Source organism: Oratosquilla oratoria, chromosome 30 (genome assembly GCF_046742065.1).
Source record: "Oratosquilla oratoria isolate Oo_2021 chromosome 30, ASM4674206v1, whole genome shotgun sequence".
NCBI lineage: Eukaryota > Metazoa > Arthropoda > Malacostraca > Stomatopoda > Squillidae > Oratosquilla > Oratosquilla oratoria.
The window spans coordinates 45,113,469-45,140,401 of record NC_134806.1 but is presented as its reverse complement, the minus strand read 5'-3'; the positions used below and the strand labels follow the sequence as shown (position 1 = coordinate 45,140,401).

At 41.4% G+C, this 26,933-nt stretch overlaps 1 protein-coding gene across 2 annotated transcripts; it reads left to right on the top strand.

The window, feature by feature from the left end:
• Positions 1-62: 62 nt before the first annotated feature.
• Positions 63-26,320, top strand: LOC143041137 (uncharacterized). 2 transcript variants are annotated; one of them, XM_076212896.1, is made up of 7 exons: positions 63-100; positions 3,459-3,540; positions 3,915-4,142; positions 5,124-5,585; positions 8,817-8,891; positions 20,192-20,249; positions 23,435-26,320. In XM_076212896.1, exons 2-7 carry the CDS (start codon positions 3,478-3,480, stop codon positions 25,315-25,317), a joined length of 2,769 nt encoding a protein of 922 aa, XP_076069011.1. In that variant the 5' UTR covers positions 63-100; positions 3,459-3,477; the 3' UTR covers positions 25,318-26,320. The 2 variants fall into 2 exon arrangements, with proteins under 2 accessions (XP_076069011.1, XP_076069010.1); XM_076212895.1 differs by lacking the exon at positions 63-100 and adding an exon at positions 356-609.
• Positions 26,321-26,933: the final 613 nt, after the last annotated feature.

The following is a 26,933-nucleotide window of genomic DNA, read 5'->3' as shown; positions in this document are numbered from 1 at the left end:
GGTCAAGTCAATCGCAACTGTCGAGAGTAGCTCGGAGTGGGAAAGAGGGGTGGCTGCACGGGAGCTTGCCCGGATAGATCGTGGGAACACGCTCTCTGGCGTATGTCACCAATTCATGACGATATCTATTATCAACATTTATCTCTCAATTGCTCTATATGCACTCCATTTTTTAAGGTGATGTTCTCATACGGTGGGCTATAGGCCCATACCACGCATCATTCATAATGGAGTTCAACACATAAAATATTATAACGATGATGTTCTTGTTTTTAATTATATGACTACCCCAAAAACGGGCATCTAAGAATTTATAATAACATTCTTGCATACAGTTATATATGGTACATTTATAGAAAAATAACCCTGTTGTCACTGTCATCTTAATCGGTTTGGAATCATGATTTATTTGTGTGTACTTTTTATAATTCGTAAAAAAAGAAAATTGAAATGTAAAATAAATTTAAAAGTATAAAGTTTGGTGACTTGATTAGTTTTACACTTTTGAAAAAGGGTAGCCTAAAGTCGCCATCTTCAAGAGAATTTGTCAACAAAGAGGGTGTTTAGAGGTCCTTCATGAAAACGAGTATAATATTTGTGTAACTCAAGGTAAAGTTGATTGATACATATTTATCTATACACTTTCATAAAAATAGTATGAATATTTTGAATAAAGTATGGACAAAGGCTAGCCATAGCAATGTAAAATAAGTTTTAATTTATAATATAACATTAAGAGACCCATCCTCTAATTTCCATCAACACAAATAACGAGTTTAAAGTTCATAATATTTAAACGCCACACCGATTCCATATAAGTTTTAATGAGCAGAATTAATATAAATAGCCTTTAGGCACATTGAATCCCAGGGATTATTCAGTATTGAGTATAATTTCGAATGTCAAGAGGTACTTAGTACTTTACTACTTACTACTGTACTGTTAGGTATTGAAGTTGAATCGGTGCAATTATAAAAGTAATTGGCAAATATGACAATATTGTTTCAGTTGGTCTGTGAAAAATATGACACTTGTATAGGAACAACGGAAGCTGATTAAATGTGTCCAGTCTTACTCTTAGTTACAAAATACAGATTTACAAAATAATTTGGTAACTTGTGCAATTTATTATACGGACGAAAGTATATTGATTTAGATACGAGTTGAGTAGCCATTAGATTTTTAATTAGAAGAACCAGTTGGCATAATTTGGAGAAACCCATACATCAGACTTTTATTTCAAATTAATTCCTGGAAAAAAATCAATACACACATAATGATAATCACTACAATTTTAAAGACTATATTTTATCAATATTTCTTTTTGTTCTTAGAGATATTTTTTCTGTGAAGTGCATTTTGAAGACAGAATCTGTAAACAACAATAGATCTAGTGTGTATTAATAAACAAGAATGATGTAACAAGATGGCTGTATTGGAAACATCCGAGACTTATCCTTAACTAATTTAACCTGACCCTGACAGTCAACAAAATACCTGCCTTTAGCAGTATTCTGTCAAAGCAGAGCCATACAGTGAAGACAGAATTAGTAAAATTCCAGAATTACGTAAACATGGACATCTGATATGAAACTTACGTTATCCAATAGTTCCTAATATAACCTGTTTTAACGTAACCATTCCATAGAAAGCATATAACTTTCAGACGCAAAAAAGAAAAGTGAAAAGTGTGTTTGAGTAATACAGGAATAGATTGTGACATAGTCATCGTACAGTGAAGATAGTCACTTGTCAATTAATCATCATATCACCTACATATCTGGGGAAGGTGCATGTGTAGAAGACAACTGTTGGAATTCACGATGATTTTGATACCCCCGTGGATCAAAGTGGCAGTGGGTACATGCTTTCTTACTTGGGGGAACAAGCCCCTGGTATGTAGGTAGACAGATGGATCAAGAATTATGTAATCTTGCATGAATAGAAATAAATCATGTTCTCGAAGAAGAATGATGATCACTTCTACTGTTCCATCTCCCTGCTACCCTCTAACCTTCTCAATATGAGTCAAATATTCGTGTGCACATTGGGTTGCGTGATGTACGATGATGCATCATAATAGATGTTTTTATAAAATATAAAATTACCTCAGTTATACTCATTCTCTTTCACTGTGAATAGATATAACCACAGAAAACACAATCAAGCCTTTTCACAGAATATGGGGGCTACTCAGCTACAACTACAAAATAAATATAATCAAGATGCTAACACTCGCATCCTTGTATACCCGCTCATGGCTCATGACACCTACATAGGTGTTATCATATTCTAGGGGTTCGATCTCCCATATTGATCCATGAGTCCACTTTTCAGTGTAATATTTTCCCCAAGGATAGAAGCACTGGTCTTTAGCATTCAAGTATCTAGCTATCTATATACCAAAGGATTCTTCCCCCTTATAAGGGAGGTAGCCAAGTCAACGGCATGCACCCACTCCCACCCACCACACTTTCCTCCCTCTTATCTTAGTTCCTTGTGGATGAAGGGTCATCCTTGTCTCCTGCCCACTGCCCAGGTAAGAAGCAATGTAGTAAGGTGCAGTACGTCTACAGTAAGCCGCATCACTTATACGATGACCCTCCCTTGTCATCCTTCCCCTCACATGGAAAATGGAGAGGACTGGGAGAAATCCCTTTGTCCTTCAGACTACTTCAAAGTTCAATTCTCTCCTCACCCCTATCAGTTGTGTTTGACATTTGAAGGATATTGGAAAAAGCATTACTTGTGTGGCTCAGTGATTTGTAGATTTTGTTCTGGGTAATGCCTCATGGTTCATTCACCATAATGATAAGGTTGACAGTTTTATATACAAGAATACCTCACTATACGACCAAGTGCTATAAAGTAGGTAAAACAAATGTTGGGTGCATATATGTGAAAGCCCCTGGAGGCAAAAATTGAGGGGGGAGGGGGTTGACAGGGTCCGTGAACACAACCCCCCTATTTACATGTAAAATCCTTAACCTTGATATACAAATTTTCGCATTGCGACCAGTCAGCTGGGAACACAACTCAGTTGTATTGTGAGGTATTCCTGTATGTATGTATGTATGTATATATAAATATATATATATATATATATATATATATATATATATATATATATATATATATATATATATATATATATATATATATATATATGAAACTGAAGGTGGGTGAAATAGATGAGGAATAATGGGAGAATTTTAATGTTTTAACATTTCAACCCACAGGACTTTGACCACAAAGCTGCTTTGTGATCAAGACCCTGTGGGTTGAAACATTAAAGCATTAAAAATCTTCCATTATTCCTCATCTACTTCACCCATCTTCACTTTCATTTGTCATTGTGTAGTTAATTCAATATATATATATTTTTTCACCCATTTTATGAACAATGCAAAAGATGCCAGTCAGTAAGGATGAATAATAAGATTTCACCCATTTTCCAGGGGCACCGTCCTTGGCGCCATGAATGCTGAGCTGCAACAACTTCGATTCAAATGGAACGATCACATGAACCATGTCTCCAAGGTGACTTTGATACAGATTTTGAAATTAAATTGAAACCATTTAAAAATAATTTTACATATATATATATATATATATATATATATAATATTGGATTTTATCAAGATTAGTCATCCCAACATTTTGAAGATACTGTTATAAAATTGATCAATATTTAACTTAATTAGGTTACCTCTTGTAAGGGGGAAAAAAGCCCTTGCTATATAGATAGAAATAGGTATTCACTTTATTTGCAGAAGGTTACAAGATTTAATACAAGGATAAATTTTATAATAATATTTTTAAAATGTTGGGTTCCCTAATCTTGAGAAGATCCTATATATCTTCATACGTACAGTATGCATATCTGTTGAAAACCGTTTGTGTCGACCCCATAGGTGCTGATGATGCAACGCCTGGAGGAGAGGTTTTGTGACATCACGCTTGTCTCGGAGGACGGATTTGTCATGAAAGCTCATCAAGCCATCCTTGCATCCACCTCATCCTACTTCCATCGTATTCTAGCAGATGTTACGGAGGACCAACATCCTATGGTCGTCCTTCGGGGAGCCAACTTCAAGGAAATCAGCTGCTTGTTAGATTATATGTACCAGGGCATTACACAAGTAAGGATGTTATACCTCTTGCATGGGGAGTAATTTGTGTAATGTGCACATGTGTGCGTGTGTTTACCTAATTGTAGTACAGTGAGTCCTCCTTATATGGTAATTCTTTATCCGGTAAATTCAGTTATGGTATTTGGTAATTACTACCCTCGATTCTATTTACGGTAAGAAAAATTCACAGATACGGTATCCGCTAGATATTTTGAAGAGGAAAGGGCAGGAAGAAGGTATGTCTGCCATATCCTATTATTACATTTTAAAATGGGTTCGGTATATGGTAATTTCAATTTGCGGTAAGATTTTCAGGAAAGCATATGTACCGTATAACGAGGACTTACTGTATACAGGAAAGGAACAAAGCTCATTAGGTCCCATCTCCTATTCTCTAATTTTCTAACATACCTAGGCTTAAACTCATGTACGGTTACAACTTAATCTTTATCATTGATTTCCAATTATCATATTTAGATTTGAACTCGTGTATTGTTTGAGCTTGGGCTATATCACCTTCTAAGCTATTCCACGTATTTATGCATCTGTATGGAAAACTGTATTTCTTCACATCCATCCTTTTGACATGTGGTCTTTCTTAATTTACTTCTGTGGCCTCTTAAAGCCCTCCTATCTTTAATTAGGAGATCTATTCTATCAATATAATCTGTCCCCTTTAATGACCTGAACATTAGTCAAGTCACCTTGTTCTCTTCAATCTTTCAAAGTGTGGATGGGCCTCTGTTCAGCAAGAGCATTAACTGCCATCACACAAAAAGACCTTTTCAAGTCAATTGAGTTTTTTTTTTTTTTTAATGATTGATTTTGTCATATTTATTACATCATTCATATTATGATTTATTGTTATTGCCTATAACTTCGGCTGCCTCCCTCATAAGGGGGGAAGAAGCCATTGGTATATGGATAGATAATTATTGTTACTAATGCCAACATTAATGTTGTCGTTGATGTTATATTTCCTATTTATAGGTTGACCAGAGTCTCATGGACTCGGTGTTAGAGGTTGCCGACATGCTGGAAATAAAAGGACTCTCTAGAATACGAAATAACTCATCAGTGAAAAAATTCATGGCACCCTCGCAAACAGCCACCGCCTCATCCCCTATGCCAATGGCTGAAAGAAATTTTTCGTCCACAACAAGCAGTACAAGCCCGATGCCAACATCTGTGATGCAGGATCACAATACAATTAGGATGTCTAGTCATTTTGAGTCCGACGACAGAGAAAGAAGTCATCGAGGAGCGATACAGGAGGAGGAGGATGACGAGGATGATGACGAAGATGATACGAGTGACCTTCAGACCTCAGGAATTGATCTGTCCATGGCCAAGTGCGAGCCGTGGTCGCCTTCGAAACTGTCTCCGGCTCACAGGAGGCGAGAGGACATGGAAGTTCAAGAACCTTCCCCCGCCAAAAAGAGAAGAAAGTTGGTAAGAGACGTAACCATAGGTTTGTCTATCGATTCTCCTGCATTGATACATTGTCCACTCCACTGGGACATAATTTAGACTACTCTTGACTTTATTCACAACCACGGCCATTCCAACATACCAGCAAGTTCATGTGGAATTATCACCGTACATACAACCTAAAGCATCACTGACATGGAGCTAGTTTAGAACCCACTAGTGCTAGTGACTTGAAAACTACCCCCTACTCAGAGCCTTTACATGCCTAAGTGCTGCGTAGGGGCATAGTTCACAATGATGCTCCCCCCCTCCCCCATCACCACTTCCCACCTCCACCATTCCTTACTGCCTATTATAGCTATTGGCTTGCAAAATAATTTAACAGATTTTGAAAATATTATTTAATGTCCCAATTGCAGAAAGGACAAGGGAAGAATATTTCATATTCTGTTGATTCTAACGCAAAATTCATATATTACAGTAAAATATTCAGGGCTCCTTTGATCTTTTTTTTCTTCTTATTATAATAATTTTGTCAGCCTTGTGGGCAGCATGTCCAGACTAGAAATGCCCCCACCCCAGGGCATATGCACACCCCCTTTTTAAACTTGCTTTCAAACTATCCTAATGTCAACACTCCTTGCCAGGTAAGTTAACTTGCAGATAGCACTAGTGGGTACTAAACTAGCTGTGTGTCAATGGAGCTTTACCAAGCCAGACTAAGCCATTGTGGCAAAGTACAGAGGCTCTATTTTTCCTCAGAAGATATGCTGGTCCTGCAGTGGACCATTAAGGCTGAACTACAAACACTAATTCATGTGAAGTGTCAAATTAAATCTTTGCTATATGAGGTGAGAAGGAGAACAGGGGTGGAAAGGGAGCTGGGAGATAGGGTTGATGAAAGAGTATTAGGATGGTTTGGACACATGGAAAGAATGAGTGAAGAAAGACAAGTAAAGGAGGTATGGAAGGCAGATGTGGAGGGAGTGAACATGAGGGGATGTCCTAGGATGAGATGGATGGATGGGGTGAAGGGGGCTTTGGGGAAGAGGGGAATGTCGGTTGAGGAAGGACGGGAGAGGACAGAAGACAGGGGTGAATGGAGAATGGTAGGTAGGGGTGAGGTAGTGTGTGTGAGCAAAATTTTGACGCAGCCCGAAGGGATTTCTCCCCGTCCTCTCCTTTTTATGGGGGGATGGAGAGGGGGGGGTCGCCGATTTAATGAAGCGGCCTTGCTATGGATGTGCTGTGTCTTGCGACACTGCTTCTGACCTAGGGCAGTGGACAGGGTGAAGGGATGACCCGTCATCGAGGAGGTGCTAAGATGTGAGGGAGGGTGGAGGGGTGTGGAGTGTTTTCGGGGATGGAACGGGTGGGAATGATTTTATGCCTTTTCCTTTTTGGCTACCTCCCTTGTAAGGGGGAAAAAGCCTTGGTATATGTATGTATGTATGTATATTTATTTAATTTTTTTTTTCTTTGCCATCTCTTTCTTCCATCCTTGCTCTCCTCCTCGCCTCATTTCTCATTCTCTTCAATCTGCCATACTTTTCAGACATTTTATCTCAAACACACTTAAACTTCTCATCTCTGCCCCATACAAAACTTCTCATCTCTGCCTAATATTCCCTTTGCATCCATTCCCAAATGCCAATTTCTCATGACACTTTTTAATCCCCCAAGGTATTTACTTGCTTCTCTCAACCTACAATTTACCTCTACTCCTCCCTTTCCTGCCACATGCTATCTGAAATACCTAAAACTGTCCACTTCCTTCAGCTTCTCTCTTTTAAGACTTGCTTCCAAATTGCTGCCATTCTCTCCCCTTGTACATATCATAACTGTACTTTTACTCACATTTAACTTTAACTTTCCTATCACATACTTTCCCAAACTCTGTCGCTAACTCCCTTAATCCCTCCTCTGATCCTGCCACAAGTGCAGTGTTGTCAGCAAACAACAGCTGGCTCACCTCCCACTTTTTTCCATTTTCTTCCAATCCCTGGCCCATAACCCTTGTATTTACCTCTCGCACCACCCCATCCATGTATAAATTGAACAGCCTAGGTAACATGACACATCCCTGTCATAGTCCCACCTTTACCTCCAACCACTCGCTCTCTCTCCATTTCTAATTCTGAAACACTTTACTACTCTCTTAAAAACTCTTGACTGCCCTTTAAAGCTTTCCCCTGATCCCATAAAGGGTTGATGAAAGAGTATTGGGATGGTCTGGACACATGAAAAGAATGAGTGAAGAAAAATTAGTAAAAGAGGTGTGGAAGGCAGAGGTGGAAGGAGTGAACATGATGAGATGGGTGGATGGGGTGAAACAGGCGTTGGGCAAGAGGGGGATGTCTGTTGAGCAAGGAAGGGAGAAGGCAGGAGATAGGGGTGAGTGTAGAGTTGCTGTGTATGGATGATACTGTGATGCAAGGAAGGGAGGAACTACGTATGTGTGAAAATGAAAGATATTTTTATATAGCCTGAAGAGATTTCTGTTTTTTTTTTCCTCTTTTTTTTCATGATGGGATGGGTGTTGCCGATTAAGTGAAGCGGCCTCACTGTGAATGTGTTGTGTCTTGCTGCATTGCTTCTGACCCAAGGCAGGGTGGGATACAGGGATGACCCATCATCCATGAGGAGCTAAGATGAGAGAGGAAGGAAAGGGTGGTGGATGGGAGGAGTGAATATATGCCTTTTGACTCTGGCTACCTCCTTGGTAAGGGGGAAAAAGCCCTTAGTATACAAGATTTTTATTTTTTTTATTTTTTTTAATATCTTTTAATTTTACAATGGGTTATTAACTGCCTGTTTCAGAAGTAATGCACCTTTGTTGTATTCTTTTCTGTTAATCACATACATTAATCCCTTCGTATCCATTTGTGCTAAGCAACTCCCACAACATGTGAACGTTGTGAACAGCTGCCCAGGATGTAACACTTCACCCCATACCATACAACACATAATGGAAGACTGCATTATACATAATCATGCACGCAAACAACACAACATACGCTCTATAAAGGATTTGTGGGAAAACCCAGTTTCGGCTATGGCATTCCTTGGGGAGACGGGACTGCTCGGACAGACAGTCTAGGGAACGACGACAACAACAACATGTGAACAGCATGGTCAAGGCTACTGTGTGCCGCCATGATGCAAACCTTTTACATCCTGGGCATAAAGGGGATGAATTATTGAAATTCTTGAGTGCGCAAATGGTCATAACCTTATGTTTTTCTGTTGCAGCGTGAAGGAGTAGTTCCAGAAGACAGTCTCATTGACCCGGTTTCAGATCCTGATTGGGGGAAACTTAATGATAAGGTAGGCCGACTCATGTTTTTTATTGGAAGTTCGTTAGATTCTAATTATATATCACACAATTTAGTTTTCTTATGTATTCATTCTAAAGAGAAGTTCCTTAGATTTTTATTTTATATCATACAATTTAGTTTTTTTATGTATTCATTCAAAAGAGAAGTTCCTTAGATTTTTATTTCATATCATACAATTTAGTTTTCTTATGTATTCATTCAAAATAGAAGTTTGTTAGATTTTGATATATCACACAATTTAGTTTTCTTATGCATTCATTTAAAAGAGAATTTCATTAGATTTTTACTTTATATCACACAATTTAGTTTTTTTATGTATTCATTCTAAAGAGAAGTTTGTTAGATTTTGATTTTATGTCACACAATTTAGTTTTCTTTCATATTCATTTAAAAGACAGACAGGAGTGACAAATGATGGTTGAGTTTTGAAGGAGTGACTACAAAATTACTGTATTGGCAGAATGATTGACCAAATCAAAGGGAAACTTTTAAAAGGACATGGAAATGTTTTGTAAAGAGCTTGTTAACTCACCTTATCTGTGAGGTGGCATACTAATGCTCTTTGGTTGAGATTATCAGAGAAAAGAATGTCTGCATGTACGGTGATCCCTTTCATAACTGACCTGTCGTTATCTAAACATCCTGTGCTCCAATTCTGGTCATCCCTCATTGCCCTTATTGAGGTCACAAATATGTAAACAGCTAGTGACTCAATTAGTTCAGATATCGGAGGGTTTACAGTATTTTCTGTTGATATCAGAATGTGGATGTGCTGTGTCTTGCTGCATTGCTTCTGACCCAGGGCAGTGGGCGAGATGCAGGGATGACCCGTCATCCAGGAGGAGCCAAGAAAAGAGGGAGGGGTGGTGAATGGGAGTGGAGTGTGTGGGGGCGGAATGGGTGGGAGTGGAACTATGCCTTTGACTTTGGCTACCTCTCTTGTAAAGGGGAAAAAGCCCTTGGGTATACGATGTATGTAGATCAGAACATACATATTCAGAATAGTGTAGTGTGTAAAAAAATATAGAAGGGTATTACGTAAAATAAAAGATAAAAAAATTAAAATAAATGCAATTTTACCTTAAGAAGAAATTTACACTGTCTTTATTGCTCTTTCAAACAGTACTCCAAATGAAGCCAAATCAATGATAAGTATTTTGGCAAACCATGGTTTTTGGGAAGGCCACAATGAAATCGTCAACATCATCTATCCCCCCTTCTCCCTCCTCGAATGTGTAGGAATATACATCCTCTTGAGACCCACAATGTGCTGAAAAGTAACAGCAATGCAGATTATTACTTACTCACTACGGTAAATATAACAAAAGAAAAAATTAAAAGGTGTATAGACAAACTCAAAGTTAATAAAACACCAGGGCCTGACGGTTGGCATCCAAGAATCTTAAAGGAAATGAAAAATGAGATTGTTGTTCCATTAGAAATTATTTTCAAGAAATCCATCATATCCGGAGATGTCCCAAGAGAATGGAAGCTAGCTAACGTTACTCCCATATTCAAAAAAGGTGACAAAAAGAAACCAAATAACTATAGGCCTATAAGTTTGACTTCAGTCGTAGGAAAAATAATGGAAACTATTATCAGAGATGCTATCGAACATCATTTAGAAAGTAACCGTTTGATAAATGATAGCCAGCATGGTTTCAGACGGAAACGTTCTTGTGTGACTAACTTACTCGAATTCTACAACACAGTTATCTCGAATTATGACAAAAGAAACAATATAGATTTAATATACCTAGACTTTGCAAAAGCTTTTGATACCGTCCCACACGAAAGACTACTTACTAAACTAGCTTTGCATGGAATAAATGGTAGCCTATTAGGTTGGACTAGTAATTGGTTGAATGGTCGAAAACAGAGAGTTGTTTTAAATGGAAAAACTTCTGGATGGAAAAGTGTTGCAAGTGGAGTTCCTCAGGGTTCCGTTCTTGGGCCACTTCTATTCATAGTACGGTATATATAAATGATATAGACCATGGACTAAAATCTACTGTTTCCAAATTTGCTGATGATACAAAACTGTGCGGAGTGGCAAATGATCACTCAAACAAATTAGATATTCAAGAAGATTTAGATAAATTACAGCAATGGTCTGAAAAGTGGCTAATGAAATTTAACACAAGTAAATGCAAGGTAATGCACATAGGTAAAAATAACAGTAAGTACGATTACAAGTTATTTGGAAATTCGTTAACAAAAGTGGATAGTGAAAAAGATCTCGGCGTAATTATCAGTAACGACCTCAAATCATCCAAGCAATGTATTTCAGCCTCTGAGAAAGCAAATAAGATTCTGGGACTGATTGCGCGATCTTTTGATTTCAAAAGTCCATCACTCATTAACAAGCTATATAAATCGTTAGTTCGTCCACATTTAGAATATGCTGTTTCCGTATGGTCACCGAATCTCATTAAAGATATTGACAGACTGGAAAAAGTACAACGGCGAGCCACAAAACTGATTCCAAATATCAAAAAGAAATCATACGAAAATCGACTAAAGCACATGAATCTGTTTTCCCTAAAAAAGCGTAGACTCAGAGGTGACTTGATACAGGTCTTTAAGATTTTGAAGGGAATTGACAACATCAAAAGTGACCAAATTTTCACATTGAATGAGAATCAGACAAGAAACAATGGTCTCAAACTGTCCGGAAATAGATTCAATTTGGAAGTAGGTAGAAACAACTTTGCCAACCGTGTAGTTAATGAATGGAATAAACTTCCTGCACAGGTAGTGCAATGTAGTTCAGTTCGAAGCTTTAAGAATCATTTAGATAAATACCTAAGTAAGATGCTGTAATGATTATAATTTATGTTATATTATTTGTTTTTGTTTTGTTATCATTTGTCTGTCTGATTTTCATTTATCATTAGTTATATGTCAATTTATTATTTACTATTTACCTGTTTGTTTATTATTTTAACAATACCTATGCATTCATTTATGTATTTCATTTGATATTTACATTATTATAGTTTTTATTTATTATTTTATTATTAATATGATTTTTTTTTTGTTTTTGTTTTTGCATCCGACCTAGATATGGATCAAAAGGTCTCCTGTCGGCATGCTCCGCCTTTGTAATCCTTTGTAATAAAAGTTGAAAGGTAGAAGACTGTTGCATTGCTTAAAAGGTAGAATGGCTGATTATTGAGAAAAGAAAGTACAAATTTGCTGAATGAAAATGTCCCTTTTGATGTCTCAAAACACTTGCACAATTATATTGAGATTTAATGCATATTTTTATATTGATTTTGAAAGATTGAAATAAATTGGAAAACAACTACAATATGTCTTTCTCCTTTATGGAATGTCTATAAAAAAGTTAAATGAAGAGTTCATTGTATAGCATGAATATTCAAATTTCCTGTGTCATGACTGACCCAGGTGGTGGGCAGGAGACAGGGATGACCCTTCTTCCATGAGGAGCTAAGAGGAGGAGGGAGGAAACAAATGAGTAGCTGATGAGACTAGGATGGGTGGGGTTGGGTGTGAGCCTTGACTGGCTATCATCACCCTTACAAAGGGGATGGTGATAATGACATTCCCTAGGTGGTCTGGCCAAGCAGTCCTGTTTCCCTGAGGAATGCCATGGCTGGAACAGGGTTTTCCCACAAATTCCCTTTATAGAGATTATAAGTTATTGGCTTGCATAATTGTGTACAGTGCAGTCTTCCATAATGTGTTGAATAGTATGGGGTGAAGTGTTATATCTTGGACAGATATCTATAATGCATTCATCCATCTGCCTCTGGTAGCTTAGAATTGCTGGATGGTGGCTACGCCACAGCTGCCTGGCCAGGTGGACTTTGTCCTCTTGGGGGAGAGAGGACTCAGAGGGATGGACATCAGGGAGTCAGGCATGCAGCAGTGTGTTGTCTTTCAGTCTGTTGATGGATAGGCTTCTGGAGGCAGGCGCGGATCTAGGAACAAAGTTTGGGGGGGGGCCCGACGGCAGAATTTTCGGTTGTTTAACGAGCATTAGCATTACCGTTTCTCCACTCACGGGATTCTTATTTGTTAATAACTGGCGGACTGACCTAAATGAATGGGCATAACCATCTGCTCTAGGTGCCAGTGTTTCTCTTCGGATTCAAATGAGAGAGGAATTTTGTATCTTATCAAAACTTTATTGAAAGTAAGAAATTAATAGCTAGAGACCTAGAGACATTAGACCTCAATTTAAATGTAGAATATATATATAAGACAGTAAGCATTATACTTTATAATATTACCTATAATAGTAGCCTTAAAAGTAACATGCAAAGGTTATTACACTGAAAGGATTAATCACACTGCAGCCTAAGCAAAGAGAAGACGGCGGTTCCTTTCCGCAAACTTGTTGATCACACGATCAACAGGAACATCTACATTGTTATGGACGGCGAGTAGTGCGAGGCCGTTGAGGCGATCCTGACCTATGGTGCTCCTCAAGTATGTCTTCAGGCATTTCAGGGCTGAGAACGCTCGTTCGGCTTCTGCATTTGAGACTGGCAGGGTCAGTAGGATGGTAAGGAGCTTCACGATGTTCGGAAACATACGGGCCTTGGCGTATTCCTTTGCTTTCTTGACAGATTCGAAGGCCGGAGCGGAACATGTCCACCGATGTGTTTCCGTCTGCACGAGCAAAAGTGACTCAACGTCACTTTCGTAGAGTTTAGTGGCTTTAAGAACAGCATCCACGTTTGCTTTTGAGCCCCTGAGCAGCTCTTTCAATTGGAGAGCAACGGGCACAGTGTCATCATCAAATCTGCTCTTCAACTCAGCGACCACATGGTCAACGAACGGAATATACACCGAGCGCCGATAGTACTCCTCAGCAGATGCCGCTGGGACATTTGCGCGTTGTGTCTGTCGTGCACAGACTCTGGGAATAGGGATGCCATCGTGAGCTGAGCCCACTTCAACTAGAAGATCTTCGGCTTTCACGAACACAGCGTGGAAGTACACCTCGGCATCCGCTCTAAATTTGGCGAATAGAGTACCAATTTCACGAATCGGTGCGTACGCACATACCAGGTCACCTTCCTTTTTCTGTAGGATTCTGCTTGGCTGAAGCGTGTGTACCAAAACGGACTCGGCCACAACCAACCCAACGAGAAAGCGGGGGTCCCGAATCGCAGCGAGTAGGAGTCCGGTGTTGGCATCCAACTTCATCTCATCCTCCAGAAAAATAGCGATGAGAGGCAGAAACTCGATGAACACGAGGACAGCATCGTGCCGCTCGACCCATCTGGTGGGGCACAGGGGCACCAGCTTTTCCCGCTTGGCTGAGGATAGCTTCACGAGTTTGGTAAACCGAAGCGTACGCATGTTGCTGGAATGGATGAAGTTGTATACCTCGTTCAGCGTCTGGAGGGCGAGTTTGACTTCTTTGACATCACAGGCCTTAGTCAGCACCAGGTTCAGTCGGTGACTGAAACAGTGGATCGGTTTCGGCAGGGGGTGCTGCATGATGATGGCGGCACAACCTCTGAACTTCCCCATCATGGCACTCGCCCCGTCGAAGCCTAGCCCTCAGCATTTTGACATCTCCAAACCGAGGCCCTCGACGGCGTGGATGAGCAGTTGGGCCAGGCCTTCACCAGTGAGATCATGGGCATGAACGAAAGCGAGGAAATCCTCCTTGACATCTTCTTTGACGTGTCGAATGATGATGGTTGCTTGTTCCTTCCCTGAGACGTCAGTGGTCTCCTCCATTAGCACTGCATATACCCCGACACTCCTGCCAAGATCTCCTCCTGCACCAATCTACCTGCGAAGCAAAATAGGTCTCAGTAACATCTGCCCTCAGCATGTATTTTACTCAAAGAATAAGAGAGCTATTTTATGGTGTGACTTCCATGTGTGACCCACCTGTGATATCGATCAACTCGTTCTGAATGGTCTTGCTGATGAGGTTAGAAATCCCGGTCCGGCTGACAGAGCTGATGAGGAGGTGGGTGAGGTCGGAATCTCCTCCCTGGGCTCGATAACGTAGCAGCGCTCTAAAGATTCCCTCTCTGGTCTTGCTCGGAACAGAGAGGTCCAATGGACCGTCATCCCGATGTCCACGGAGGGGCAGCATATTTCGTCTGCAGAAGAGGATGGTCTCAATGACTGGAACCAGCAGGCGCCGGTTGGTTTCGACCTGCTCCTTCCTCTTCGAGTGTAGCATAGTGTCCACAGCCCTCGTCGGGTTTCGTACAGTGTAGACAAACCCCTCCATTTTTGACATAGCCGCCGCATGATATCCGCGCGCGTTGTGGTTGCTGAGCACTTCGGTGGCCTTTTTGTATTTGCACATTGGTTTTAACACCAAGATGCCCAGCCTCTGGTCTCCAAGTCCGCCCGTGTCCCCGCCGAACACAACACAGGCTATGCAGTATCCACCCTTGTTCAGTTGTGAGTATTTGAGCCAGGGGTATGTGGAGCACCAGATTGGCTGGAATCGCCTTCTATGACCACCTTCGTCGCAGAGGGGTAGCAATTCAGCAGACGGGGCCTTCTGATAGATTATGGCCATTATCTCGGCGTCTGTAGCCACTTTGTTTCCAATGAAACTCGCAACGTCAACTGGAGCTGCAGGCAGTGTCAGTGTGCCAGGAGTAGAAGAGAGCTCCTCGTCCTCATGCTCCTTAACGGCAACATCAGCTTCGATGTAAGGTCCGACAGCTGTTGATGTTGAAGTGCCTGGATGTTTCTCGGGTTCATTGCTGTCATGTTCACCATCATCACTCTTCTGGATCACTTTTGCCTTGAAGAACGAGGTGATCTTCCTCTCACTCCTGGCTCGCTTCATGTTACACTCCTTGTGAGAATGAGAAGGAATTAACTCAACAAAGCTGTAATCAAAACAGTAATTTCAAACGAAAAAAGGTAAGTATATTCAAATAAACAACGAATTACCCAAAACAGAAAACTTAACTTTCCCAACTCAACCTCTCAACCAACCAACCAACAACGTGTCACCGGCAGCGCCAACAACTCCCTCCACTTGACGTGGACGACTCAACACAAGTACTTAATAATCAATTACAAAAGCTATACTGATAAGAGCTTGCCGTAGTGCTTTAAATTCCTTAGTATCCATAACTTCCCTCGGGAGCTTAGCCACTACTTCCGTAGGCAGAACTGACAGCGCATGATAAAACATAGTATTCTGATTGCGCACTCGATTCAAATGGAATTGAGCTTCTAATATTGAACACCATGCTTCGACGCTTTCAAACATAAATGGTGGAGCCCTGATTTGTACGGCCATAGCTACATTTTCTTCTTGCTCCATGCTAACAAATCAATGAATTCAAATCCTTAAATATCCAAAGTCGAATTATCCAAATCAAAAATCGAACAGCCACGAGAGACCAGAAAAACCACAAAACTCAATGAGACGAAATCAGACAAATCAAAAAACAACTACAAAAACGACCGTAACAAAATCGTACAATAAAATCCTCACACGGGGCACCAATGTAGTGAGTTCCAGCGATAAACCTTTCATATATTTAACCAAACAGCAAAACAACCATTCATTGCGGCAGATACCAACAGAAAGAGAGCGTCGAACGCAGCGGTCACTTATATAGGCGGAAATTAGCGGAAAAACAGTCAGCGGAAATCAAGATGTTATCGAACCTTCCAGAACTTTCCATAACTTTCATAAATGATACAATGATAATAAAAATGGATTATAACATGGATTAAACATGGATTATAAAAATGAAATAGTGAACTGAAATGAAATCGGGCCAAAGGGCCAAAGCCAAAAGGGGGGGGCCCGGGCCCCCTGGCAGGTAGCATATTGTGGGGTAATTTTGACCGGTGTTGTAAAGTTGACCACAAGATTTTTGGCATTAAACTGTTTTCTTTTAAAAATTATTGACTGTGTCAACTTCACACCACCAGTCAGCATTACCCCAAGTGACAGTATCTGGTGGTTGTGGATGCAGAGAAGAGAATATTTGTGTGTGATATAGATATCTGGGTGTTGTTTTGATGAAGAAGCTGTTGGTATGTATCCCCCCCCAAAAAAAAAAAAAAAAAAAAAAAATAGATAGAGAAATTCTGAAATCAAGATTGAACAATATCCCTTTGGGGCCCCAGGGCAGGCAATTTTTTTTTTTTTCTCAAAATTGATCATTTATTGTCCAGTCTATACAACTTGGCCTGCAATAATTAATAATGAATATTAATGAAAAAAAAGTATGGTGTGATGATATACAGGTAGTTCTCGTTTTGTGCGAGATATGGGTTCCTACAGGCTTCGCACAAACTGAAATCGCACAAAAAAAACATATTTTCCCCATAAGAAACAATGGATAATAGGGGGGATGCGGGTTTTGGCCCAAAAAACTTCCATTTTTTGAACGAAAAACACACTTATTTTACTAATAAAGTGAACATGTTCTAAAAATGTATCGTTCTAAACCTATGAGTAACACTAATGTGTAAATAAAGTGTAAATAAAGCACCCATTAACACTCAACACGATGCTCCCTCACTTCTCACAGTCCCTCACAGTCACTCGCCATCTTCGTCTGTGCTGTCCACCTCCTCTGGCACATCCACTTCCACTTCCACTTCCTCTCCTATAGCTTCAGGGTCATCCACTTCCTCTTCCTCTTCTGTCACTGGTTGCACAGGCTACCCTCTGCAATGTCCTAGACGAACCTGCTTCCACAGTTGCTCGTATTTTTGCAGCATTGTCTCGGACGCGCCGCAGTGTGCTCTCCCCCAATCCCAAGGCATGGGATATGATCGAAGTTTTTTGTCCTTGGTCATACCGGCTCAAAATTTCCATTTTCTTAGCCAGAGTGAGTGACTTGCGCTGTATTTTCTTAGCTGGAGGGCCGCTGCTGGTTCCAGGAGAAGATGAAGGATGTTTTGGGGCCATTTTGACGAATGAGTAAACTGGCTGGACTGGCTGTGACTGCAAACACACGAGAGGGCTGTAAACATTGAACTGGGAGCGGGAGCGGCCGCCTGTCGGCAGGCAGCGGAACTACGTATCTGGCGCACTGTTTGAAATGCGGTTGGGGCAAATCGCATCTTAGCGAACAGATCGCACAATTTTAATTAATTATAATATTTTTAATGTCGCATCTTAGCGAATTCGCACAAACAGAACACGCACAAAACGAGAACTACCTGTAGTTTTGTTTATTTACACAAATGTAAGTGTGTTGGGCTGCAACATCCATCGCCTCTTGTTCTTGAGAGGGGATGGATGTTGCACAGTTGCTGTGGGGCCTAGTGTTGCTGTTAGGTGATCTACGCCAGTTTCCACAAATGAGTGAGATTTTTTTCTGCAAAATTCCCCACAAAGAAATCTGGATTTCTACATTTTTCCCAACAAAAAGAAGGAATTATTATATACACAAATAAGTTCACTACAACTTATAATTCTTTAAATTCTACATAAAATTCTTCAAATTTCTTCCACAAAGTTGTGGAAAACTCCCACAAAATGGCACTAGTGGTGGGACCCTTCTTTGCTCTCGGGCCCCGGAACAAAGTACTTTATGGAACCCCCCCCTCTCATAGGACCTGATCTCAAAGAAGAAACAATGACTCTCACCATTTATATGCGGAGCTGTTCTGAGCCGCAGCAGTGGTGGAGTCCAACAAGGCCAGGGATATTGGCCTGAATCCCAGGCACAGAAGAGTCTTATCATGTCCCGTTGCACAGGGAATTCCCTTTTTACGACACTCTGACATACGAGGATTCAAAGGTACGAAAAGGAAAAAGTGAGGACAATTTTCTCCATACAAGAGGCATATGCTTCTATGGTACGAAAACATACATTAATATACATATACCAAAGGCTTTTCCCCCCGTTACACAGGGGGTAGCCAAAAAGAAAAAGGCATAGAAACCACTCCCACCCATTCCATTCCCTACATATTCCACTCCCTTCCACCCTCTTCCCTCCCTCTTATCTTGGCTCCTCCTAGATGACGGTCATCCCTGCATCCTGTCCACTGCCCTGGGTCAGAAGCAGTGTCACAAGACACAGCACATCCACAGCAAGGTCGCTTCATAAATTTGGCGACCCCCGCTCTTTGTCCCCTCGCGCAGAAAAGGAGAAGACAGGGAGAAATCCCTTCGGGCTGCATCAAATTTTTTCTCATACATACTTCCTCACCCCACACCCCCCAGCCACTCCCCCTCATGCATCACATCATCATACTTCCTCACCCCACATCCCCCAGCCACTCCCCCTCATGCATCACATCATCAATACACAACCATTCTCCTTTCACGAAAACAATTATGAAAGAAATCATGAAAATACTGTACTGAAACGAGTTTACCACATGAGCAACTGCGGCACCAGTCTTGTGTCAGTACACAAATCAATATACAGAAGTGTTTAACTCCTAGAATATGACGATGCCTACGTAGGCATGAGTGAATATACAAGGATGCTGGCATTGGCATCCTGATTATATTTATTTTGCAGTTGTAGCTGAGTGAGCCCATGTTCTGTGAACAGGCTTCACGTTTTCTGTGGTTATAAACATTACGTGTGAAAGAGAATGAGTATAACATCTGTGACTTTATATTTTATAATGTGCATATTTTGATGCATCATCATACATCAGGCAGTTAATGTGGGTGTGAATAAATGACTCGTATTGAAGTGTTTAATGGTATGTATCTAAGGCTAGTGCACTGCCACCTTGGGGTTGTTCAAATCAAAGCCTGAAGTATGTAAAAAAAAAAAAAAAAAAAAAAAAGATAAAGATTTACATACAATAGCATATGGGTTTTTAGATATTATAGTGCTGTGTCTTGCTGCATTGCTTTGACCCAGGGCAGTGGGCAAGATGCAGGGATGACCCTGTCATCCAGGAGGAGCCAAGAAAAGAGGGAGGGTGGAGGGGAGTGGAATATGTGGAGACAGAATGGGTGGGAGTGGTTTTTATGCCTTTGCTTTTTAGCTTCCTCCCTTGTAAAGGGAAAAAAGCCTTTGCTATATGTATAGTGCAACAAGGAAATGCATAAGGGACATCAGTAATTGAGTGTTTTTTTTCAGGCTGGGATAGGATATAGTTTCCTCAGCTGATTGAAAAATCAGTGAATACAGACTTCAATCACAACCACAGCCGTTCTAATATACCAAAACTTCATGTGAACTTCACTGTGGTGAGGTACATAGGCTGTTTCATGCTTCAGAGGATAGGCTGGTCCTGTAGTGGACCGTTAAGGCTGAACTACACATACACTGTCTTATGGTGCTTCCCATGAAACAAAGTTTGATCAGATTTTTGCACTTTCAGGTAGAAGACAAACGGCTGAGGAACTTGAAGATGGTGTCAGTAGACGGATCTCATTCGGGTGAGTATTGTATAGCTCCTTTTTTTTTCTCTCTTAGATTACTTATTGTTATTATAATTAATCGCTTACTGGACAAGCAGGTTAGAGTGTTGCTACTTGTGGCGGAGATTGGGGTGATGGCAGTTGAAACCTTGCTACCAGCAAGTTGGGCCAAGGGCATAGTTCATTCAATTCCTCACTACAAAGTCCTCTGTAAGGGGTACCATCCTAGCCTCCTGATAGGGGAGTTTGCAATGTTAAACTGAATCAATCGGTCAATATATTTGAAACCCTGCCACTAGCGAGTTGGACTAAGGGTATGGTTTGTTAAATTCCAAGTTACAAAGTCCCAGGAAAGGGAGGAATGGAGGTGGAGGTAAACTGTAGATTGAGAGAAACAAGTAAATGCCTTTGGGGATTAAAAAGTGTAATAAGAAATAGACAACTGGGAATGGATGCAAAAAGGAGATTGTATGAAGGGATGATTGTGGCGATGGTATTGTATGGGGCAGAGACTTGGAATTTAAGAGAGGCAGAGAGGAAAAGTTTGAATGTGTTCGAGATAAAATGTCTGAGAAGTATATGGTAGGGGTTACAAGGTTGGATAGAGTGAGAAACGAGGAGGTGAGGAGGAGGTGGCAGATAGGGCTGATGAAAGTATTGAGATGGTTTGGACACATGGAAAGAATGATTGATAAAAGATTAGTAAAAGAGGTGTGGAGGGAGTGAACTTGATGGGACAACCGATGATGAGATGGATGGATGGATGGGGTGAAGGCGGGTGTTCAGCAAAAGGGAAGTGTCTGTAGAGCAAGGGAGGGAGAAGGCATGACATAGGGATGAATGGAAAAATGACTGTGTATGGATGATACTGTTATGCAAGGAAGGGGGGTAGGGGGTGCTTATTTGTGAATGATATTTTGACACACCCCGAAGGGATTTCTCCCTGTCTTCTCTTTTTCTGCAGGGGGGTGGGGGGTGGGGGCTGGGATCACCGATTAAGTGAAGTGGCCTTGCTGTGGACATACTCTTGTTTTGCTGCATTGCATTTGACCCAAGGCAGTTGGTACATGCAGGGATGACCCGTCATCCATGAGGAGCTGAGATGGGAGGGGTGGTGGAGGGGAGTGAATTGGGTGGGAATAGGTATGTGGCTTTGACCTGGCTACCTCCCTTACAAGGGGGGGGGGGAAAGCTCTTGGTATATAAATAGAAAGTCCTCTGTAAAGGGCACCATCCCAGCCTCCTGATAGGGGAGTTTACGACGTTAAACCAAATCAGTCAATCAGTCGTATATTTATTTCTATTATAAATGTTGCCTTGAATTTCACTGATCAAAGCAGTGAGAATTAGTACAGAATGTGCCAAAATCACCCCTATAAGATGCCTACACTTGGAAAGCAAAATTCTCCCCATAGAACATCAAATGAAAATGACAGGAAACACAATTCTACACCAGAACTCTAAACAACACACACCTTTGAAACTATGCCTTACAAGCACCACCAACAGAATACATACATACATTCATATGCAAAGAGCTTTTTCTCCCCTTAAAAGTGAGGTAGCCAAAATCAAAATGCATATTTCCACTCCCACCCATTTCATCCCCACCCACCCACTCTACTCCCATTTACTACCCCCTCCCTCTTTTCTTGGCTCCTCCTCCAACAGAATGCACCAAAAAAAAATACACCATCAGCATACACTACTGAAACACCTACAACATCACCCAAACCACACAAAAATGTATTCTATACTCACTCCAATCCGCATTTCTCTTATAAGGGAGGTAGCCAAAGTCTTATGCTCGTGCCCTCTCCCATCTACCACCCTTTCCTCCCTCTCATCGTAGCTCCTCATGGATGAAGGGCCATCCCTGTCTCCTGCCTACTGCCTGGGTCAATAGCAATGCAGCAAGACACAGCACAGCACTTAATTGGTGACCCCCGTTCTCTGTCCCCTCATGCAGATTTGTAATAAGAAGTAAGTAATACATACATTTGCCAAAGGTTTTTTCCTCTTTACAAGGGAGGTAGCCAAAAAACAAAGGCATGAAAACCACTCCCATCCACCCCCTTCCATCCCTCTTATCGTGGCTCCTCCTGGATGACAGGTCATCCCTGTATTTCACCTACTGCCCTGGATTAGATGTATGGGCCCTCCTATAGATCTCTCTGGGTTGAAACTTTGGACTCTTGTTGTATTAGTGTGGGACCATTTCTTTGTTATCAGGTCATTGTAGTAAGAGGAGGAGGAGGAGGAGATGGGGAGGAGCAGTTACTGATTGTCTGGTCTTTTTGTGAGAAAAGGAGAAGAAAATGGGGTTGAAATTGATAGAGATCTTGAGCCTGGTTTGGAGACGGATGGGCTTTGAAGATGGACACTTGGGATGAATCTCTTTGACGGGGACCAATGACAGGTACTTGGATGTGGTGGTCCCGCAATATGGACGGCAAAACAGCCCATTTTCAAAACCCGTCAACCCCCTCACCTCCATCGGGAGGTACAGCCCTGAGGGGCTGGCACTCTGTCTTCAAATGGGTCTCAAAATCTCTATTTATCAACTTTGTATTTCTTGCACTTTTCACACATCGAGAGTGGGCAACCGGCGACAGTTATCATCCTCTCCCTTACCACTGTGAGCCAGGGACGTAGAAACACTCCCACTTTCACGCAACACAGATGACAGTCCAAAGTTTCTTTCCAGAGAGCTCTGTGGGAGGGGTTGAGGAATGTTGCCAGAGCTGTGGCTTTTCCACCTCAAGGTGGGAGTGGAATGGGTGGAGATGAAATGGGTGGGAGTGGAATTATGTTTTTTTATTTTGGCTACCCCCCCATGTAAGGGGGGGGGGAAGTCCTTGGTATGTGAAATTCGGAGTGATTGGTTGGTTGAATCTTTGATGTTTGCCATGCAAGATCACTACCTGCAGGCACAAATCATTAGTTCCAATTGTTGGGCTATTTATGATGAACAAAAGTGGGTCAAAAATTATTTTAATTGTTTAAGGTGGTTGGCTGGGGTTTGCTTGCAAAGAACTGCGGGGAAAACTTAGTTATGGTTCTAGCGAATCCCACAGATTTTTTGTTTTCTGTTACTTGCTTGTGTTCTTGATGCTATTCTTGTTTTGAATAAAATAATTGTTCTTCAATATCGATGGATTTCAGAACCATGACTAAGTGTATTCCTCTTGTTCTCGTTGCAGACAATGTCTCCTCGTCACTCGATTTCTCCAACTCGTCGTGTTGTTCAAAGCCTGCGACGGTAACTGATAAGACGTTAGAGGTGTCGTGTGACGATGGACCTCTCACAATCTGCCTCACCACTGGCCATGATCTGGATGGTTGGCAGAACCTCGTCAAGAGAAAACTCATGCTTGGTTCGTCTCTTCCATTGCGTAGATTGAAGAGAAAGTCACGGGCGAGACGGGAATTGGAGGAAGATAAGCGGCGGTGGCTGGCAAAGGAAAGAAAAGTTTTGTTCGGTTCAGTTTTAAGTGAGAGGCCGATTACAAGAGCGTTAGAAAAGCTAAAAAATGTCTCGACAGCAGCTGCAATTGAGTCCTCGGAAAAAGTGGACGTAAACTGTGATCCTCCTTTTCCGACGACGGACCCAGCATCAGGAGCCGAGAGTAAGAATGCCTCTGGCCGAAAATTACTCAGTATTACCACAAGCACAAGAACACCTTCTCCACCTGTTTCCATCACCACGACAAAGGTAGATGAATCTCACGCGTCCTCCAAGCCAACGGCACAGTCAGAAGACAAAACAGATGACATAAATGTCGTAAAGTCGCCTAAAAGTTCCTTGTCAACAATTACTCCAATTGCAACCTCGACAACTACCTCATCGTATGTAGATTCTCCAGCAAAAGCCAAATTCCCTCTCATAAATCCGTTGTCACTCTTTACACTTCCTCCTGTTAAAGAACGAGAAAAGCAGACGAGGACGACCCTCACTTTAGAGGAAAAGGTCAAGGTCATCGAATCATTTTTAGATGGGAAGTCTCAGCGGCAGATAGCGAACATGTACGGCATCGGCAAGACTCAAGTGAGCGGGATCATCAAGCGGCGGGAAGAGATCCTGACAGTGTATCGCGACAGCATTTTGCGTGGAGAGAAACTCACGATGAAGAGGCAGAGAAAGAGCGAATACGCGTTGCTGAACGAGCATCTCATCCAGTGGTATCATCACATGACCTTAGTGGCTGGGGTGAAAATCACGACCGGCATGCTCAGGGCAAAAGCTCTTCAGATTGCCCCCGAACTTGGCTATCACGACTTTAAGGCTTCCAATGGTTGGCTTGCTACCTTCAAAGCGAACAACAACCTCAAGTTGTCTCGGCATAAGAAGTCTGAAGGTAGCGATGATCAGAATAAGCAACACGAGGACGGCCACCTTGCCAACAACGACGATGACGACACCTTCTTCGAAGAAGGCGAAACGGACGAAAGTAACAATCAAATCGTGCCGGTCAAAACTCATGCGGGAACAAGTGCCATCATAAACGTCGGAGGCGGGGAGAGTAACGGTGCCAGTAACGGAGGTCTCGGTGCTCGTGGGGATCCTGCTCACCACCCGGCGGGGAACAGCAGCAGTGCTTCATCGGCAGTAGCCGCCGCAGCCATAGTGAGTTCGCAGGGCGTTTCTGTAACACAGCATCATCCTGCCCTCAACATTGCCAAGGTGGCTCAGAGCACGAATCCGGCCGCCTTGGGTGCGAATCTAAGTGCTGCATACAACCTCACGCGGGACCTCTCTAGGGATTTGGGAAGGACCGACCCCACGGTTCACCTGGGAGATTTACACACGGGTGGCGTGCCACCGAGTATGACTCCCAACCCTCTTAATCACTCTATGTCTGCAGCGGCGGCGGCCTCTCTGAATGTGGCTCGTGGTGTCGACAACACCAGTTTAGGAAAGCCAGCAGATGCCCTAGCTGCCTATAAGAGTGAAGAACCTTTGGCCTACGGTTACGACCATCAGGTTCGAATGAACGACCCCACAAATCGCACCTCTGAGTACAACTACGGACCCTACGGATTCCCTGGTAGTTATTATGGTTACCATTTCCTTGGACAGTACTAGAAATTGAATTGGCAGTGTCGGCGAGTTTGCGCTTGTTATTGATAATCGTTATACGAAGGAAAGTACCTTGATGATAAAGAGCTGTTCTAGTCCGTGATTGCGGCGAACACCCAAGCATTAGTGCCGAAGACAGGGTACTGTTATTGTAACGAGTGTCGTTGTACTGGCTACTGTGTAGTCGCAACACATTCCATGCATGAGCATGTTCGGTAAAACCGACAATGAGACTTTTAGTGACACTTTACACCTCGTGTGATTCTGTTCATTGATCTGCATTATTAATATTGTCAGATTTATTCTTTTCTATTGTGTGCATGTGTGCGTACGAGTGTGCATATGTATTTCTCCATATATCATTGTATGTTTTGAACATTTCGTCAGATCTCTTTCCGATGACTTTGTAGCTTCACCACCATTTTGTATTCACATGAATGGTGTTTGTCACTTCTTCAGGACAATGCAGTTGACCATTTGTTGTACTATAGGGGAAGAGGGGTCACCTTGCTACCCACAAAACTGCTTGGATAGTTATTTCTTTATCCATCAGACAAAAGAAACGTTAGGTGCATTGTCATCACCCCATGTCATCATCATCATTCCTCATAAACAGCGGATATTCACATTCTTCATATTCATCTCTCATATTTACAAGTTCACGGATCATGGGAGTGTAAGCCAAATAAGTGCCGACGTAATAAATTGGATTGGTTGGCGAGTGTGAATGCAGCATCCATTTTGTTTTTGTTATCCCATTGTTTTATGTCTTATGATTTTGATTCAGAATCTCATTATTTAGTCATAGTTTTAGTGTTTGAATTTTAATAGATTTGTGAAATTTGTTTGACAATTTCTATTCATTGTGTATCATGTTTAAATTTTATTCCATCGAGACGAATCGAAAAGAAGAATGACCTTCGACTACAAAAATATTTGTACCAAATTTTCAATTTCCCCATTGTAATGCAATCCATTTTGTGAATATTTATTAAATAATCAGATATTTTGTTGTGTTATGATTACCTTGCTATTGATTGCTGACTTATGATTTGAAGATGTCTATATGTCGATGTGGTTGAATATCACAAAATCCCCTCCTATTGGGAGGTTAAGATGGTGCCCCTTACAGAGGACTTTGTTGCATGGAATTTAACGAACAATGCCTTTGTAGCCCAGTCAAAAGGCATGTAACCATTTCCATCCATCACCCTTTCCTCCCACCGAGGAGGATTTTTTTTGTTTATTTTTTTTATCTTTTGAGAAAAATCATACTTATCCTTTCAGCAAGAAATTAAAAAAGTTTAATTGAAATATGAAATTTATATTTTGATTTGACTACCCTCTTATAAGGAGGAAAATGGCTTTTAGTAAACATCTCTGTATGTACAGGATTTATATAAACTTATGGCAGAAATCCAAAGCATGTTTTTTTCCAATTATGGGAGAAACTTGTGTATAGATGAACAGAGACAACTTCATTCGTCTTTTACTTTTCTTACCATTTTGATGTGCAAGTTCAACGGCAAAGAAATATTAGGAAAGGTGCAACTGAGTGAAATTGTCTGTTATTTGCCAAAACATAAGGTGCAACTGTGATATATATATATATATATATATAT

Coding starts and splice junctions, on each gene's coding strand:
- LOC143041137 (XM_076212896.1), top strand. CDS start 3,478: ATGAATGCTGAGCTGCAACAACTTCGATTCAAATGGAACGATCACATG. Junction 8,892..20,191: donor GGGGGAAACTTAATGATAAG/GTAGGCCGACTC, acceptor TTGCACTTTCAG/GTAGAAGACAAACGGCTGAG. Junction 20,250..23,434: donor AGTAGACGGATCTCATTCGG/GTGAGTATTGTA, acceptor TTCTCGTTGCAG/ACAATGTCTCCTCGTCACTC.